Here is a 16,479-nt window from a genome sequence, read left to right on the forward strand (position 1 = left end):
GCAGTGTTGCAGAATTGATCACAGCAAGCACTTTTACTTGATTATATGATTTATTCTCCTGGGAAATCTTAGAGATTCTAAAGAAATAAAATGTTCAAGGAATGCTGACTGTTTTCTTTCGCTAATGTGACAACTGCAACAATGAGAGAAATGGCTTTCAATCAGTTTTAGGTAATTCATAGGAGATAGTGCAATCCAGTTCCCCCACATTATGACAATGTAATAATGAATAATTTACCCACAAAGTCCAAAAGATAATTAACAAAAGTCAGACTTGAAAAATACAGAAGTTTGAAGTATTGATATTTTCTATACATTTGCAAAGTAATATTTATCTAAGTATAAGAAATCTGATTAAAAAAGCAGTATTTCAAGAACAATGAAGCTTCATATTATAATGATTAAAAATAATGTATATTGTTGTAGAAATAGAAACACAAAATGTTTTACAGGCATGTATCACATAATAAACAGTTTAAATACCTTATTCAGGATATTTGCATGTATAGAAAATTGTGCAAAAACACAAGAAAAGAGAAAGTACTCTTTTTGCAACACTTCAGTGTTTTGATTAATTGTAAAAAAATGTGTTGAATATGATCACATATATTAATAAAGACTACTCAAGTGAATGAGTATTTGCATAACTGAACAAAATCTTTCAGGGTTTGATACAGAATAATATCTTTGAATTTGGCTGAACCACATGTGGCTACTGCCTAAATTGTGACTACTACAGTTAGATACTAACAACTGAAAAAAAATCCTTAACATATTAATTTCCTAGAATCATCATCTTCTATTGTTTTCTTAAATTGTTAAAAGTTGTACCAAATATTTCATCCTTATAATATGTTAAATTCTTAAAGGAGCACAGTATGTTAACTTGAGGGACAGGCAGGAGGGATTTACATTAAATAGTACAGCATACAGGAATGACTATTCTATTGCTATTTAAACTTAGCTAAACTTTTAAATTACAGTCCCATTTCTATTAACACATTTACTTTAAAATGAAGAATATGTGGAACTAAGCAAAGATATTTTTGCTCTAAGAATTTTAATGCTTGCATGTTTTGCTTAAAAAAATAACTTTACCGATTGTGTATGATGTTAGATTAGAATCATAATGTTTTAATGAAATCAATATAATCTTTTGTGCACTCTTTCTGTGTCTAATGCATTCTTAGTTTATCAGTTTGCTACTTTAACTTGGGAAATAACCTGACACACTAGATGACAGATATTAAAAGTGGGGGTCTTGACTGAGTTGCCTGACATATTCATTACATCACCTTTAGTTCCAAAAGTAATCTCAAAATCAATAAAGCAGACTGGAATATGCTGAAACTACTTTTACTAGACAAAAATTAAAAGTTTTATAAATTTAAACAACATTTTCTTAAGTGGAAGATCCATTTCCCTTATGGCAGCCTACATATGTCAATAAATTTATGCCAGGAATAAGGTTGTATCTAGGTGGAGTTACGTATTTCATTAGGTTCTTAAGAAAAAGCATCCTTATCATATCACACCACTGTACAAATTTCTCTGGTGATTTCACATTTATATTATTGTCCTCGACATAAGAAGACCATGAAACTGTTAGAGAGCATTCAGAAAAGGTTGACCAAGATGGTGAAAGGCAGAAGGAAGCAGCCAGGGTCACTTGGTTTGTTGGAGCTTGGAGAAGAAAAGGCTGAGGGAAGACCTCATCTCAGTCTTCAACTTCCTCAAGAAGAGCAATAGAGGGGAAAGTGCTGATCTCTTCTCTCCGGTGATTGATGATAGGACATGAGGAAATGGAATGAAGCTCCATCAGGGGAAGTTCTGACCAGAGCCAGATCAGGAAAAGGTGCTTCACTGAGAGGTTGGTCAGTCACTGGAAAAGGGTTCACAGAGAAATAGTTATGAAACCAAGTTTGGAGGAGCAGCTGGATGATGCAAATATTTATTAATAACAATCATAATATGGAAATAGCAGTAATTTTCACAAAGATCCTATATGTACATGGGGTACAAGGAACTGCAAACATGAATTTTCTTACAGGAGCAAGGACTGGAAATCAACTATATTGATGAATTTTTTTACTACTTTCAGAGGAAGTGCATTATTTTTCATCTGTTGTCAACAACACATTTTCAAGTGGAATGGGATATGACAGTTTTAATGAATCTTTTCTAAAATAGATAATATTTAGGTTTTAATCTCCATGTAACATCTACATGACAACAAAATCTCACAAGTAAATGACAATCATATATTATTTCTATATCTGTAGTATGAGTCTTCTAAAATATGAAATTTTATTCTTACAAGTGCATTACAGATAAGAAAGTTGACAAGACTTTCCTTTATTAAAATGTGATTTTTAGACCAGTAGTTGTTGTTAATCTATTCTTTTCCTCATCTTTGAATATATTCCATAATATTATTGCCATGACACATTATTGAGTTAAGAAATGCCAAATATTAACCAAACTAACAAATAGAAGCAGAAATTCTGAACACAGCTTTTTATAAACTTTATTTTAAAAACTCCAAACAAAAAACAAAACCACTGTAAATATGGGGTTTAGGAGATTAAAACCCTTTTCTATTAAAACGTACAAAGATTAGAGTTCATTTCCATTTTAAATACGTACTGACATGCATACCAAGTCGGGTAAACATGTAGGACAAGATGCTGAGGCTCAGGATTACAGGGATCTAACAGCAGTCAATCCAAAGCAATGACAGCATGCGACAGAGGCAGGAGGTCCACTTATAAATACCTTTGTTGTGAGCCATGATGAATCTGCAAGCATTGTTGCTAAATGCACTATGATCCTGTTTCTGGGGTTTTTTTGTAATTTGTATTTTTTTTTATTTTTCATCTCACTTGCAATGACTCAGTTCTGCAGCAATTTTATTTTTACTGTTTTAACATATGTTTTTTTTCTGTCCCAGAGGAAACAACCTGAAACTTTAAATAAAAGTAAGAATAAAAGTTAAAATATAAATATTTAGAAATTTTGAAACAGGAGTCCTCCTACTTGGCTTAAATATTGAAATAAAAAATATTCTGAAAAATTTGCACAGGAAAAATAATCAGGCTTTTTTATAAATATAATGTAGAATTTCTATAATACCTTATTTGGATCTGTTTATTACCAACATAACACATGGCTATGTGAAGATTTTCACCTTAACTTGTGATTTTAAAGTATTGGAAACTGTATCCTTAGTCTTCATTTTTGCAACTGCCATATTTTCAATATTATACAAGCTGTTATTTTGTTCATATATAGTTAATTAGAAATGAAAAAGTATATGTTCCTAAATACTCTTTTTATACATTCTTATTACATATCCATAAATATTTCTATGCAAAATTAATTCAAATTTCCCATTACTGGAATATGACAAGAATCTCTCTTATTGCAAGGATGCATTGGAGTCTATGTTAATATCTTTTATATAGTTTCTTTACTCTCTTCACTTTTTTTCCCTGAAGTATTTTGTATTGAATTAAACCCCCTTGAAATCAATAAAACAGTTTTCATCCAGTAGATCCATGGACTTCTATTTTCTAGAGCATATGAGTTGTTCAATTCACTTTGGTCATGCACCCACTTACAAACATAAATAGCCATCTCATAAGTCTAAGTGAAATATAAATCAAAATCTGTTCTATTTTTCAACTAGCATTGAAATAAGAAAGTGATTCTATATCTTGTAAGTGATTAAAGTAAAACTGGTCTTAAATTTTGGCACCTTTTCATGTTTCCAGTACTGCTTTCACTGAAACAAAGTAAAAAGATGAATGGACCCCAAAAGTCATTAATACTCTGCCACCATTTCCTTCTGGCTCAAAATGGTAACTAAATAATTCAGATAGACTTGTACTACTGATGAGCTGTCTGTTTTAACCTCACTGCACTAAGGAACACCCTTTGTCTCAAATAGGCAGCATTATGCCTAATCCCTGTGCTTTTTCTGGGGCCAGATAGCCTTTGTGTGCAGCTGACACACAGATACATGTTTTCATGGCAAATTCAGGATATGTGCCAAATCATTCTGGCCAATTTATCCTGGCAGTTAGTTTTAGCTGCTTACCCTCCCCCACCAGAAGGGATATTTTGTAGTAATCAATTTCAAGTGGGTAGAAATAAAATGAAATCATTAAACATTGTTGATGAAGTGAAATAATTTCTTGAAGAAGAAATTCTAAGGTATTTGCTGATTTTCAGGAAGAAAACTCTTAAAGTGCCTGGTGTATTCTTAAAGGTAATAACTGTTTCGTAAAATCTTGCTGTGCTGAAGATTTAATTTGTAATATACTGGCATATACATTTTTTAATAGTAAGCATTTTAAAAGTGTTTTTAAAAACATCTAGGTCTCCATTTCAATAATATTAGGGACACTACTTTTCTTGCCTTTCCATTGGCAAAATTTCTACCATTATAATAGTATTACACTTGTAAAACATGCTTCTGCTGGAATAGCCTGTTATTTGGAAAATTGATAATAAATTATACAGGACAAAGTGGAGCTTCTTGATGGTTAACAGTAGGAGAGTTTATTAATACCATTTTACTAGGATATAGTTGTCTTTAATAATCTCAAATAGTATACATTTTATTAGTGAGCAAATTGATCGAGCAACTCAAATTTTGCTACATAATTTAATATAAATTTTGCTTACAAAAGAAAAAAAATCAGTGCCTTTGTCATTATTGTCTTCTTATTTTTTTTCTTTGTCTACTGTGCAACATGTTTACTTTTCCCCTTTCCACTCCTTTTCCAGGAAGATTTCTGACCTTCTCTACGAATATAACTTTTGTACATGAGTTGAACTATAGCAAAATTCTAAACCAATCCTGATTAAGAGCCTATATTGTAAGACTACATTATTCTAGAAAGGGGATCAAGTTTGACAACAGAAAAAAAGAAACTAGTTTTGCTGTTAATGTATCTTTTTCCTTACTTTATTTCTTGTAAAGTGCCAAAATTTCAAACAAATAAGACAGTTGGTGGTGGGTGGCCAAAATGACACATAAAATAGTAATACTGTTAGAGCAATTATGACAGATTGGAAATAGGTATGCTGACTCCGTGAAAAATACACTATTCACCATACAGTTGAAGAAATGCTGTTGAAGCCTCTGGAGTGATGGCTGGCTGAATTCAGTGTGTAGACGAGATGCTTTGCCAGTGTCTTTTTGTAAGATAGTAACAAAAAGTACACAATCAGTAACACTGTAAACTGATGAAGCTACACAAGGAGATCCTGCTACCTCTCACACATGATATTACATTGTTTCATTACAGTGGAATTACTCATAATTTATAGCAGTTTTAATCCCTGAATATCAATTTTTCTATTAAAACCAAAATAACACACTAAAAAAAAAAAACCACAAAACCAAAAACAAACCAAACCAAAATAAAAAAAAAAAAAACAAACCAAAACAAAACAAAAAAAACACAAAACCCCAAAACACAACCTAAAGAAAACAGAAGACACTACTATTTTTGGAAGGCAATTGAAATCTAGTCTTTATTTTTTTTTCATTCTGAGAAATGAAAGGTCTTTAAATTACTGTACATAAAGATCAACAGGGGGATGACTTTTTTCAGTAAGTGTTGAGCCACTGGAATTTCAGATATCTGGATCCACAATGTCAATTCCTTGGGAGAGATGAAAATTACCTTGTCCTGAGGCTATCTTGTTTTCTACACTGAGATCTGGGTAAATCCCCAGGTAAACCCTTATAAATTTGATCTACAGATTCAGCAATGAAGGACTCAGATCAATTAAATTCCTTATTCCTGAAGAAAAGTAAAAAAAAAAAAAAAAAAAAAAATCTGTGAATTTTGATGAACTTTGTCAGAATAGGAGACAGGTGACCTCTCTGCTGAGAGAGAAGAAATGGACATTGATTTCCTACAAACAATTCCTTCTTCCACCACCAGAAAAAGAATTTTAGCCAATATATTCATGTTCTGACAAATAATATGGTCACATTATTTACTGATTTTAAGTTATCATCCTCAGTTTCCCAGAAAAAGAAAGCTGCTACACATCAATGATCTACAATATGAAAAGGTTTAGCAGTTGTCCATACTGTTTTCAGTGAAGAGTATGACACTTGGCTTTTAGTTCAGCAATCTATATAACATAATGCAGATAATAAAAGCAATGTAAATGTGGAAAACCAGATATAAGGGTCATTTTCTGTCTAATACACATTCAACATTTTTCCCAAATGCTGGGTTTGATTTTTTTCTGGTTAATATTGTTGGAATCTCGGAGAAGTTCCACTGAAATTAAAAAAATATTTACTGATGAGCAAATTCTGCAGTATTTAAACAAGCAACAATTGGATAACCTAATCAACAATAATAATAGCTTAACTGGTAGGTTATTGGAGAAAAAAAGTGTCATAGTTTCATAAACAGAAGATGGATGCTAAAGAATCTTCTGAGTTCATCACTAACTGTAATTTTAGTGAAGCCAAAGTTTACAGGAGTCACAGCAACCATCCAGTAATAAAAAGCTGCCAGTCCTTTAGGACAAAGATAGAATCTGTTTTCTTTTACCTAGCCAGTATGTTTAAGAGGTATCGTTTTTCATCTAATGATTATTAGACTCTGTCATATTTCCCATAAGGGGAAAAATGAACTCCTCATTCTGTTAGTCAGATGAGAACTATCCATCACCTCTAAAAGAAAATGGAGATTGAGTCTTGTTCCACAAAGTAGACTTTATCAGATTAAATGATGTTTACTAAAACTTCACCTGAATTATTATGCAGATTTCTATTTGTTAATATATATGCTTAATTTCTCCCAATTCCTAATCCCTTTCAATTGTAAGCATAGGTTCCATGTCGGTGGGAGAGATTAATTTGAATGCTACCATCCACCAGCTGAGAATGATCTTAAAAAGAAAGCTGGCAAATTGAATTTGTATACCATATCATCTCTGAACAATCTCTTACTGAAGTTACAGAATACATTATATGGAAGGATAGGACTGATACAGACAGGAAAGAAAACAAGATCCCAAAGCTGTTTGAAAAACTTCTGGTCAGGTATGCCAGTCTGGAGCTGGCTGAAAACATAAAAGATGAACAGATTACAGACTTGGAAAAAGAGGAAAACACTACTGATATACACTTTTTCGTACTTTCCATCAGTACTTTCTGCACAGATATTACAATAGAGAGGAGGCACGGTGATATTAACACAGGCGATTACAACTATTTTCACTCATGCTTCAGACCATGAACAATGCAGGGCAGTTGCCTGCATTTTGCTAAAAGCTGTTCCTTTCGCTGTCCCAACCCATGACAAAGACCCAGCTTGCTTTAAACTCCAAGTGACCTCTGCCACTAGAGGGCTGCACTTAATGTGATATTCCCCCTTAGACCTTCATTATCACTGTTCCAAGCAATTAAATAAGGAGAAAAAAAAAGTGCATATTCTCAAGTATAGCTTAATAATTGAAATTTTCCTTAATACTAAATCGGTATTTGTTGAAATGTTGATTACGTGCAGCTATCGGCTTAGTTAAGTAGAACTGTTACTAAGAAACTAGCTGAGAGGCTAGTTACTTAGCTAAACCTAACTTCTTCAAAAATAAGCCTTTCTTGAAACTATAAAAAAACCTTCTAAAACTACTAGAAAAGTTGAAAAAGCCTGTCTAAGTGGGATGGGAGATTATGTAGAGGGAAATCATTAAACAAAAGGCATTCTGTAGAGACGAGGGGAGGCACTTGTGAAACAGCTGTCAGTAAAGAAACAGGCTAACACAGGACAGACATCTGCTGAGTCTGAGGAAATTAGGTTTCAGGATTACCACTTTTTCCCCTAAGCTTATGGAAGCTAGATACACAAACAACATAGACGCTCATCACGTTAAAACCTTTTTTTATGCTACACTTTAATATTTCTGTTATGATGAAACAATACTTTTTTTTCAAGAATGTGATCAAGTAAATGCTTTATAAACTAATTGGAGATCCCAAAGGGAGGACTTGCAGGTGCTGAATCCAATCAGATCTGTCACATAATTAAAATTGGTGCAGGGGGCACAGTAAAACAGATGTGGTCTAAAAACCAGAGAATTGTTTGTTTCAGTGTTGCTATAGATGAATGGGACATAGTCAGTGAGATAAAGAGAGCAGTGTTATAATTTATCCAGTTCCACTGCGGAAATTGACTCAAGATGGCTTAATTCAAACATCGTGGTTTTTATTTTTGTCTTCAAAAGTTTCTGCAAGACATTTGCTTGGTTTACAAATAAAGAGAGGCCTCTTAGGACTGATGAGCCTACAAACTGGACCTGAGATTTACAAGTCGGGCTGTGGTTTTTCTGGCTCAAATACTAATAAATTTCTTTGGCTGTAACTTAGTAAAGAAAATGGAAGAGCTAGAACCAGTCCCCAGTTTGCTGTACCATAATTGTGTCAGCAACTGCCAAGGTAACAGAAGCTTAGAATTTTATTTCAGTCAGTAAACTAAGCAATTATGAGTCAGAGTATCTTAGATACAAGGGGTATATGATGAGTAAGAAAGTTCCATTTTTATACAATCATTTTTCTGACCATATATGCTATCAAATTTTTACTGAATCTGCTGCATCTATTTCATCTGCTGGCAAGAAGGATACATATCACATTCCTGGGACACAATTCCCAAAGAAGTCATTGGAAGTTTCCTATGTACAGTACTGGATTGAGTTCTTAATTTGTGAATGCATTTGGGCAGAAGCCTGTTTAGATGTTAGTATGTGCACGGTTTAATATCCTATAATGCATTACCTATCTGACTTGTAATTTATAAGCAGAGGTGATGTGCTATATATTATATATGATGTGTGTATTTTAAGTATTAAAAATTGTTTGGGGCGGTATTAATGGTAAGTGATTACTAAAACTAAAGCTGTCTCCCAGGAAGCTTAGAATGGAAATTGGATTTCATCCACTAACAGCCAGGTTTTAAGCTCGTGTATTAGGAGGAATCGAGTCAGCAGCCATACCGCGCATACACACACATCAATACGAATTTAGCACAGAGCGTGGTGTAACGCAATAAACACACGTCCCTAAATTTTGTACGGAATTGATGCTCCAGTACTGACCACTACCGTCACAGTTACAGCACTTTGAGACTTTTTTCAAAGGAAAAGAGTCGATAAACAGCAGAGTCAAATAGTAAAAATGCTTTCCTGGTGCACAGACAATTACCCGAGCCATGCCTCCCCATCCCCCCGAATCTTACAACGTTTTAGTATTCCACCTGAATAATTTGATATTTGTAAGCAGAAATAACCTTCGCCGCAGTGAAATATCTTTAAATTGTCTATGAAATATTTAGGTAAGCAACGCGGCTTTGTGTCGCACAGCTCCGGTTAGACCGGCTGTCACAGCGTAACAATATCTTTATTAATTTCTTTACAAGCCTGCGCGATGCAGCACGGCGCGTCCACGGCTCCAGCGCGGAGCGGCAGCGCTGCCCCTCGCCCGCGGTGGCCGAGCGGGGACGGAGGAAGGAAGGGCCGCGGCCGCACCGCCTGTGTCGCGCCGCGCCGCGTGAGTGGTGCAGCCAGCCTCGGCGAGGACATGTCCTCACTATCCCACCGCCTCCCCGGGCGATCTCAGCCGTCCTCCCACGCAGCTGCGGGCCTGTGAGGCGCAGCGCGTAACCCAGGTGACGCCGCATCACGGCGGGGACCCTCCCGAGGCGGCAGCCGGCCCCCGCGCACACCCACCCCGCCGCCGCCCCCGCCGCAGAGGTTAAACCGCCCCCGCCTCCCCGCAACGGCTCTGCCAGCGGCGGCCCGGCATTGGCGAGACGCTTCAATCCCAGCCTCTCTCTCTTTTGTTCCGATTGGCCTCATCTCCCGCTTGTCTCCGATGGAAACCCCGCCCTTCTGTTTTATCAGCCCCCCCCCCATCATCCCCAACCCCCTCCCCACCCCCCGCCTGCCCTCGTACACCTCCGTCCTTGTGCCCCCTCCCATGGTTCTAACCTATCCTGCCTTTAGGGTTTTTGCGGTGCAGCTGAAGGTGGCGGCCCCAGCCCCCAGCCAGGCACCCGCGGTGCCAGGGCTAGAGCCGACTAGCGCCGCGCCACCCCGGCAGCGATCCCCCTCTCCACCCCCGTGCACACGAGCCCGACAGCGAGGGAGGGCACGGGAGCCCGGGAGCGGCGGGCAGCTGAGCCGCAGCGTCAGGCGCGGCACTAGGGCGGGCAGGGGCGGAAGGGGGCTCAGAAACAGCGTGAATCATCTCCCACTCTCTCCCTCGCCCACCATTTACACCGCTCGCTCCCTCCTTCTCCCCCTCCCTTCTTCCCTCCCTCCCTTCCCACCGATTCTGTCTCACTCGTTCTCTCTCCCCTCCTCTCCCACTCACTCTCTCCCCTCCTCTCCTCTCCCACTCACTCTGTCCTCTCCTCCTCCTGTCTCACTCTTTTCCTTCTTTCCCCTCCTCTCCTCTCCCCCTTTCTTTTCCCTCTCTCGCCCCCCTCGTTCCCCTGTCTCCCTTCTCCTCATCTCCTGACACTGCACTGCAGCTGCTCCTCCAGTCCAGTCCTGCCCGCTTCCCTCCCTCCTTTCCCTTCCCTCCCCCCGGGTGCCAGATAAACAAGGCGCGCAGCATCCTCGACAATCCCGATCTTAGCTCTACATTTTCGAAAAGGACAAGAGAACGGGACAAGCCCCCTCCCCTCCTCCTCCTCCACCCCTTTCCTTCTCCTCCTCCTCCTCCTCCCCCCTTCCCTCCCTGCCCCCCCACCAGAGAAGGGAAGAGACAATTCTCCTCCGAGCAGCAGCAAACATGATGGCGGCAGCTCCCATCCAGCAGAACGGGACCCACACCGGGGTTCCCATAGACCTGGACCCGCCGGACTCCCGGAAAAGACCGCTTGAAGCCCCCCCTGAAGCCGGCAGCACCAAGAGGACCAACACGGGCGGTGGGTATATCCTCTGTCACCTCCCTCCCACCCCCACCCCCCCGCCCTACCCACCCACCTACCTCTCCGCTTCCCTACCTGCCTGCCTGCCTCTTCCAACCCCCCACCCCCCCGCCCAAAGATTCCCATTTCTCTAATGTTATCATTCATCAAAATGGCGTCGGTTTTCAGCATCTACCAGTCTTTTTTATTTAATATCCACGCTGGGGCTGCACAGCCGTGACCCTACGGAGGCGAGGAGGGAGCACAAGGGGCTCCCGCAGCCCAGCTATCTCCCTCGCCCGTTTAAGGATGGGCGACAATAAACGGCAGCAGGAAAGAGACGGCAAACGCTCTTCCCTCCTTCCACATCCTCGGGGTCGCAAGTTGAATTTCAGCCTTGCCGTGCGTTTTCCTCCTCCTTGGCCTCACTTCCATTGTCAGCGCGTACACGGCGTGTGTTTGCCGTGCCGAGCCGGGGGCGAGGGCTGGCTGGTGGCGGGGGGAGTCGCCCCTCGGCTACGGGGACTCGCTAGTTAACATCCTGCTGTTCCTGGAGGAGATGAGTTATAACGGGACCAGCATCTCCTTTATCCGTTTGCGCTGGAGTCGTCATAACAATGCACCGAGGCAGAGGTGAATTTATTTGCCCAATGTTGAGAGCAGTGGTCTGGCTATACATAGTGCATGGTTCCCCAGCTATGGTAATACGGGTGGGCACCACTGTCAAACACAGGCACTAACTGAGACGCTTTATAGTCTCAGAGAAGGGAAGTATTGTGAACTCTGATAATTTCTTCTGCTTAGGGGTAAAAAAAAAAACAAAAAAAAAAAGAATCAACTTTATGAAACAGGTTTCATGATATTTTGATATCCGTGCCAATGGGACATTGCCATAATTGCTGGGGAGAACACAAGTCTGGGGAACCAGCGTATCCCTGTTGCCTTGCACTTCTTCAGAGACAGTTATGGAAAGGTCCTCAGACTTGAGTGTAGCTGGATTTAGCAGTGGCATGAGGGTACTGAAAATTTTGCAGTTTCCAAATCAGACCGGGATCCTTTTTTCTTTCTCTCCTCCATTCATTCTATATATTTTTTTCCTGTTTTGATGGTATGCTTTATTGCTAGTGGTGGGTAGAGGACTGGCATTGTCTATCTCGTCACCTTTTAAGTGTATTTAAAATAAGTGACTTAGGCTTTTGATCAATTGGGAAAAATTCTTCTTAGTGTCCTTTAATTAATGAGCTTAAAAGAGATCATTGTCGCTTAAGAAGTGCTAAAGGAATACATGAGGATTACTTAGTCAAGTGATTCCATCCTCACTATGTTGAGTTGTTTTCTTGGCAGTGGCTGAAATGCTTGGAATAAAACCCCACATTTTGGGTGGGTTATTTGGTAGCAGAGTAGTCGTTTTGCTCACTTAAGAAGAATGCAAGCAATAGCTAATTGCTGTTCTCATGTGTTTGCTAATGACAAACAAATAGCCCATTAGAATTTACAATTCGTTCTCTCCTGGTTTTGTCATTTCTTTTGCAGTATTTCCAAGCAAGGTTGTAGTTGTCACTAACCACGTTTTCAAGCAGGGCTTTAGTTTTTTTAAAGGGGTCTGATAATTTTTGCATGCTGTGGTTATCGTTGCAAAAAAAAAAAAATCTACCTTTGAAATTTAATTGCAATATTCTTGTTTACCTGAATTAGGAACCTCTGTGGGTTCTTTGCTTAGAATAAAAGTAGATATTTTAAACTGTCAAAGGCATAGGCTAAACATGCCTTGTATAATGACGCAACTGGTTAGATATAAATGCATGAATTAGTCGAGGAGTTTAAAGATGTAACCTTTTGTTTATTTGTGGGTCTGGGGAGGAACAATGACAACTTATAAGCCATATTAACCATGCATATCTCAATTTTTCAGAGGATGGCCAGTATTTTCTAAAGGTCCTCATACCTAGTTATGCTGCTGGATCTATAATTGGGAAGGGAGGACAGACAATTGTTCAGTTGCAGAAAGAGACTGGGGCCACCATCAAGCTGTCTAAATCCAAAGATTTTTATCCAGGTAGGTGCAAAAATTAGCCAATTCTTTTATTTTTAAATTCTTAGGCATGTATGTAAATTTCAGTGTGTTTCATATATTGATGGTCAAGCTTCCAGTCAGCAGGAAGCATTATGTCTCAGAAAAGTATGTTTCAAAGTGCAATTGTGAATATAAATATTCTGTCTGTTTTAACTTATGGAATGGACTGAATTGGATACTAACTGCTTGAAATAAGTTTAAAGTCTTTTACAGTATTTCTACAAAAGATTATTTTCATTAACATTGACTGCTTTATTTTTTTATTAAAAAAAAAATCTAGCTTTAAGGAACCAGTGTGACAGGTGGCATAAAGATAATTGTTCGTTTGAAGTTTCCAGACATTATAATGACAATTAAGCTAGAATGAGTAAAAATGAGAGACTGCCTCATAAAGAATGGGCCATTTACTTTAAATCCATTATGTACCTTCTTTCTGCTTCACTGCTTTGTTCATTGGCTCTGGAGTGAAGTAAAGAGGACAAGTGCTTCTCTTTAGATATTCTTTATGTTATGTTTATCATGATGGTGGAAGAAAAATCTATTATAAAACTGAAATACTTTGGATGAATAAAAAAATTAGCATTATATATTAGCTGTATTAGTGCACATGAGAAGTTTCAGGAGGAATTAGCATTCCTTCTTTATAAGATTTCTGAAGAAGGAGCCTTATATGATGATAGACAAGATTTTAGCTTCTGCAGTTGAATAATTGGGGATTTTTTCTGAAAGATGAACAAATTAGCGTTCTGTAATTGAACTTTGCTCTAGAGGACTTTCTAAAAACTGATGCAAAATAACATAGCTGACACTTCTGTGTTTTGATTTTTTTATTTTTGAAGAGTAACTGGTGGTTTAGAATTGAGTTAACTAGCTGTTGCTGACTTTTTTCTTTTGGAAAATAAGAGCTGCTTTGCATTCACTCTGTTTTAACGAGACTGAATTCTACAAAATAGCAAAGGCAGTTGGTATGGATGTAAACAGAACACTAACACTGGAGCATTTAGCTTTTGTGTCCTCTGACTTTACTGTCAGGCAGAAGTGGATAACTTTTTATTAACAGAGATATTTTGGTCTATTTACAAATATGATTGTTGATGTGGAAATTCTAATGCACCTGTTGTACATCTCCTTAATGAATGCAGTTTATAATACTGAAAAGTCAGAGATTGAAGTGTTGAATGTAGATTTTTTTTTTCCTGTTGAAAGTTAGAGTTTATGAACTGGTGCTTGTTGCTTTTGAAGCTTTTTTTTTTAGAAAGGTAGGAAAAACATGATCCTTTATTTTGAAAGGTATGTTAGGATAAAAAAAAATCAATGTAGAATTGTGAAAACTCTTGAAAGGAAAGAAATAAAGCATTCTAAAGAGCCTGATTGCAGAATTAATAACATAATCTGGATAAAGAGCTGCAATAGTAAATTAAATTCACTGTCAATAGATGAAAATGAAATAGATTTTCTGCATTATACATGAGGGGTTATGAGATATGCAAGGATGTTACAGAAAATTGGTGTTTATGAAGAATATTCCAAATACCAAATTATGAGCCTTTTCATTTTACTACAGTTTATTTACACTCACTTGGAAAGGATGCTCCAAAGATTAGATCTTTTGTTCCGTGCTCTAGTATAGTTCCTCTATTTTCTGATTAAATCAGAATTTCTTTTTTTTTTTTTTTTTTTGTGTAGGAAACTCTAAAGATGCAACAGTAGTAGCAGAAGAATCTTTTGAAAAATAAAAAATCTCAAGCTAGAATGACATGAGAAAAACGTTTGCAACATAAACATATTCTCTCTTAAAATCAGCAGCAATAATATAAATAACTAGGACAGGGACATCCAAACATTTTCACAGTAACAGGTGCAAATGAAGTTCCAGTTTGACTTTATACAGTCTGCCTTGAATTTGCAGCCACGTTGTGTCATATGGAAAGTGAGTGCTTTAAGGAAGCTGGTGACTGATAACTGCTAAAGCATGGAACAGGGATGGGAAATGGATTCCAGCGTGGCTAGCTCTTGTTAGTATTTCTGTTTGCGTCTGACCACCAGCCCATGGAATTTTCAGAGGTCCTGTCATTCCTTGAGCTGATGGCTTTTGGGTTTCTTCCAGACTCTCTTGCTCGTGTAACATTAGGGAATACAAACCTTGTGAAAGAGCTAAGATGAAGTTATGATTTATTTTTCTTATGAAGTTTTTTAAACAGTTATTGTTTTCCTAATAGATGTTACTTAGTCCTTACCTCTGATGCTTGTGACTACAAATATGTTTAATGTATGTTTTGCTGTAGAATGTTCTGTTGTTGAAGCTTCTACAAAAGTTTTCTGTATTTCTGAAAAGTTTTAGAAAAGTGAGTAAGTTCCTGTTTGGAAAGGAGGAAGGTGCTTGTAATACAGAAGTTATGAGTAGTTCCTATGATCTAATAGTGTTTTTTTCTTTTCCCTCTGTGATATAGGACTTCAGTATGCAGACTGATTTCTGTTGGAATTATTTTTGTACGTCAAAAGGTGACATAATTACTGAAGAATTATATGGCAGCTCTAATTACAAGAAATTGAAGGAAAAAAACAACTTTGCATTAAACATTTTAGTTTACAAGATAGGAAGCAGTATACAAATACATTACTGTCCACTACAGTTTTATTTTTGAGTACGCAATTTATTGTTCTCTTTTCAGGTTACCGCTGACTTTTTCTTGTTGTCTGGACTCCTGCAATTTAACATTGGATATTCTGATTCTTTTCTGTTCAGGCATGTCCCCTAAGACTAGCAGAAATAACATTAAAATGGCAAAATATGCCCTACTTTTAAACTAAATGGTGCTGATCCTTTTGCATAGAAAGTACAGTGTGTATTGACTACTAGGTTTTGGTTTAAAAATTAAATACAGATTTAACTAACTTGATCAAGAAAGTGGCTATTCTGTGAAGCTATTATAATCATGTTTTTTTTTTTTTTTAATAATAGAAGAACTATTATTTCTGTTGTCTGAAGCTGTCATTGCTTTTGTGTTTCTCATTCTGCATTTTAGTGAGCACGGGACTCAAAGCCACTCAGGCCATGTATATTTCTCCCTTGCAAACGCTGCCATACCCTCTGTCTCTCTCTCTCGTGCACACACTCTCACACTCTCCCTCTCTCTCCCTCTCTGCGTTCCCGCCCTGGTCTCTCACAAATGCACACACATGCACAAAATTATGTTACCTCACATCATGTTGTTTATCTTGCAACAGGATCTTGCCTGATCTGAACTTGGTGCTTGAGTGAATTTGAACTTGGTCAGTGTTTTTCAGTTTATTGGAATATGATGTCATAGGTGTACTTAAATTAGATTATATTAAGAGCTGAGGTTAATTAAAGCATAATTAAGTGGGGATAAGATTTTACTGGTTTTAGAAATACATTAGATGTGTTGTTCTTATAGCAGATTTCTAGTTAGTTGTTATATAAATGTTTGGAGA

The 16,479-nt window shown here is 37.8% G+C and overlaps 1 protein-coding gene and 2 long non-coding RNA genes across 5 annotated transcripts in view; 2 read left to right on the forward strand and 1 right to left on the reverse strand.

Annotated features, from left to right (window-relative positions):
- Positions 1-992: 992 nt before the first annotated feature.
- Positions 993-10,148, reverse strand: LOC137475584 (uncharacterized). Its single transcript, XR_010999961.1, has 3 exons — positions 10,024-10,148; positions 2,776-2,966; positions 993-1,934 (listed from the first exon to the last, which is right to left on the reverse strand). It is a non-coding gene; the product is annotated as an uncharacterized lncRNA (long non-coding RNA).
- Positions 10,149-10,340: 192 nt separating this feature from the next.
- The window catches only part of NOVA1 (NOVA alternative splicing regulator 1), a 141,134-nt gene continuing 134,995 nt past the window's right edge, over positions 10,341-16,479 (forward strand). The window contains exons 1-2 of one of the 3 annotated variants that reach the window (XM_068193011.1): positions 10,341-10,967; positions 12,862-13,005. In XM_068193011.1, coding sequence (XP_068049112.1) covers positions 10,832-10,967; positions 12,862-13,005 — 280 coding nt within the window. In that variant the 5' untranslated portion in view covers positions 10,341-10,831. Of the gene's footprint in view, positions 10,968-12,861; positions 13,006-16,479 lie in introns of those variants that run through there. The other 2 variants (XM_068193010.1, XM_068193012.1) reach the window with 2 other exon arrangements.
- On the forward strand, positions 13,654-15,835 carry LOC137475585 (uncharacterized). The gene is made up of 2 exons (XR_010999962.1): positions 13,654-15,368; positions 15,474-15,835. It is a non-coding gene; the product is annotated as an uncharacterized lncRNA (long non-coding RNA).

Source organism: Anomalospiza imberbis, chromosome 6, assembly GCF_031753505.1.
Source record: "Anomalospiza imberbis isolate Cuckoo-Finch-1a 21T00152 chromosome 6, ASM3175350v1, whole genome shotgun sequence".
In the NCBI taxonomy this organism is placed as follows: domain Eukaryota; kingdom Metazoa; phylum Chordata; class Aves; order Passeriformes; family Viduidae; genus Anomalospiza; species Anomalospiza imberbis.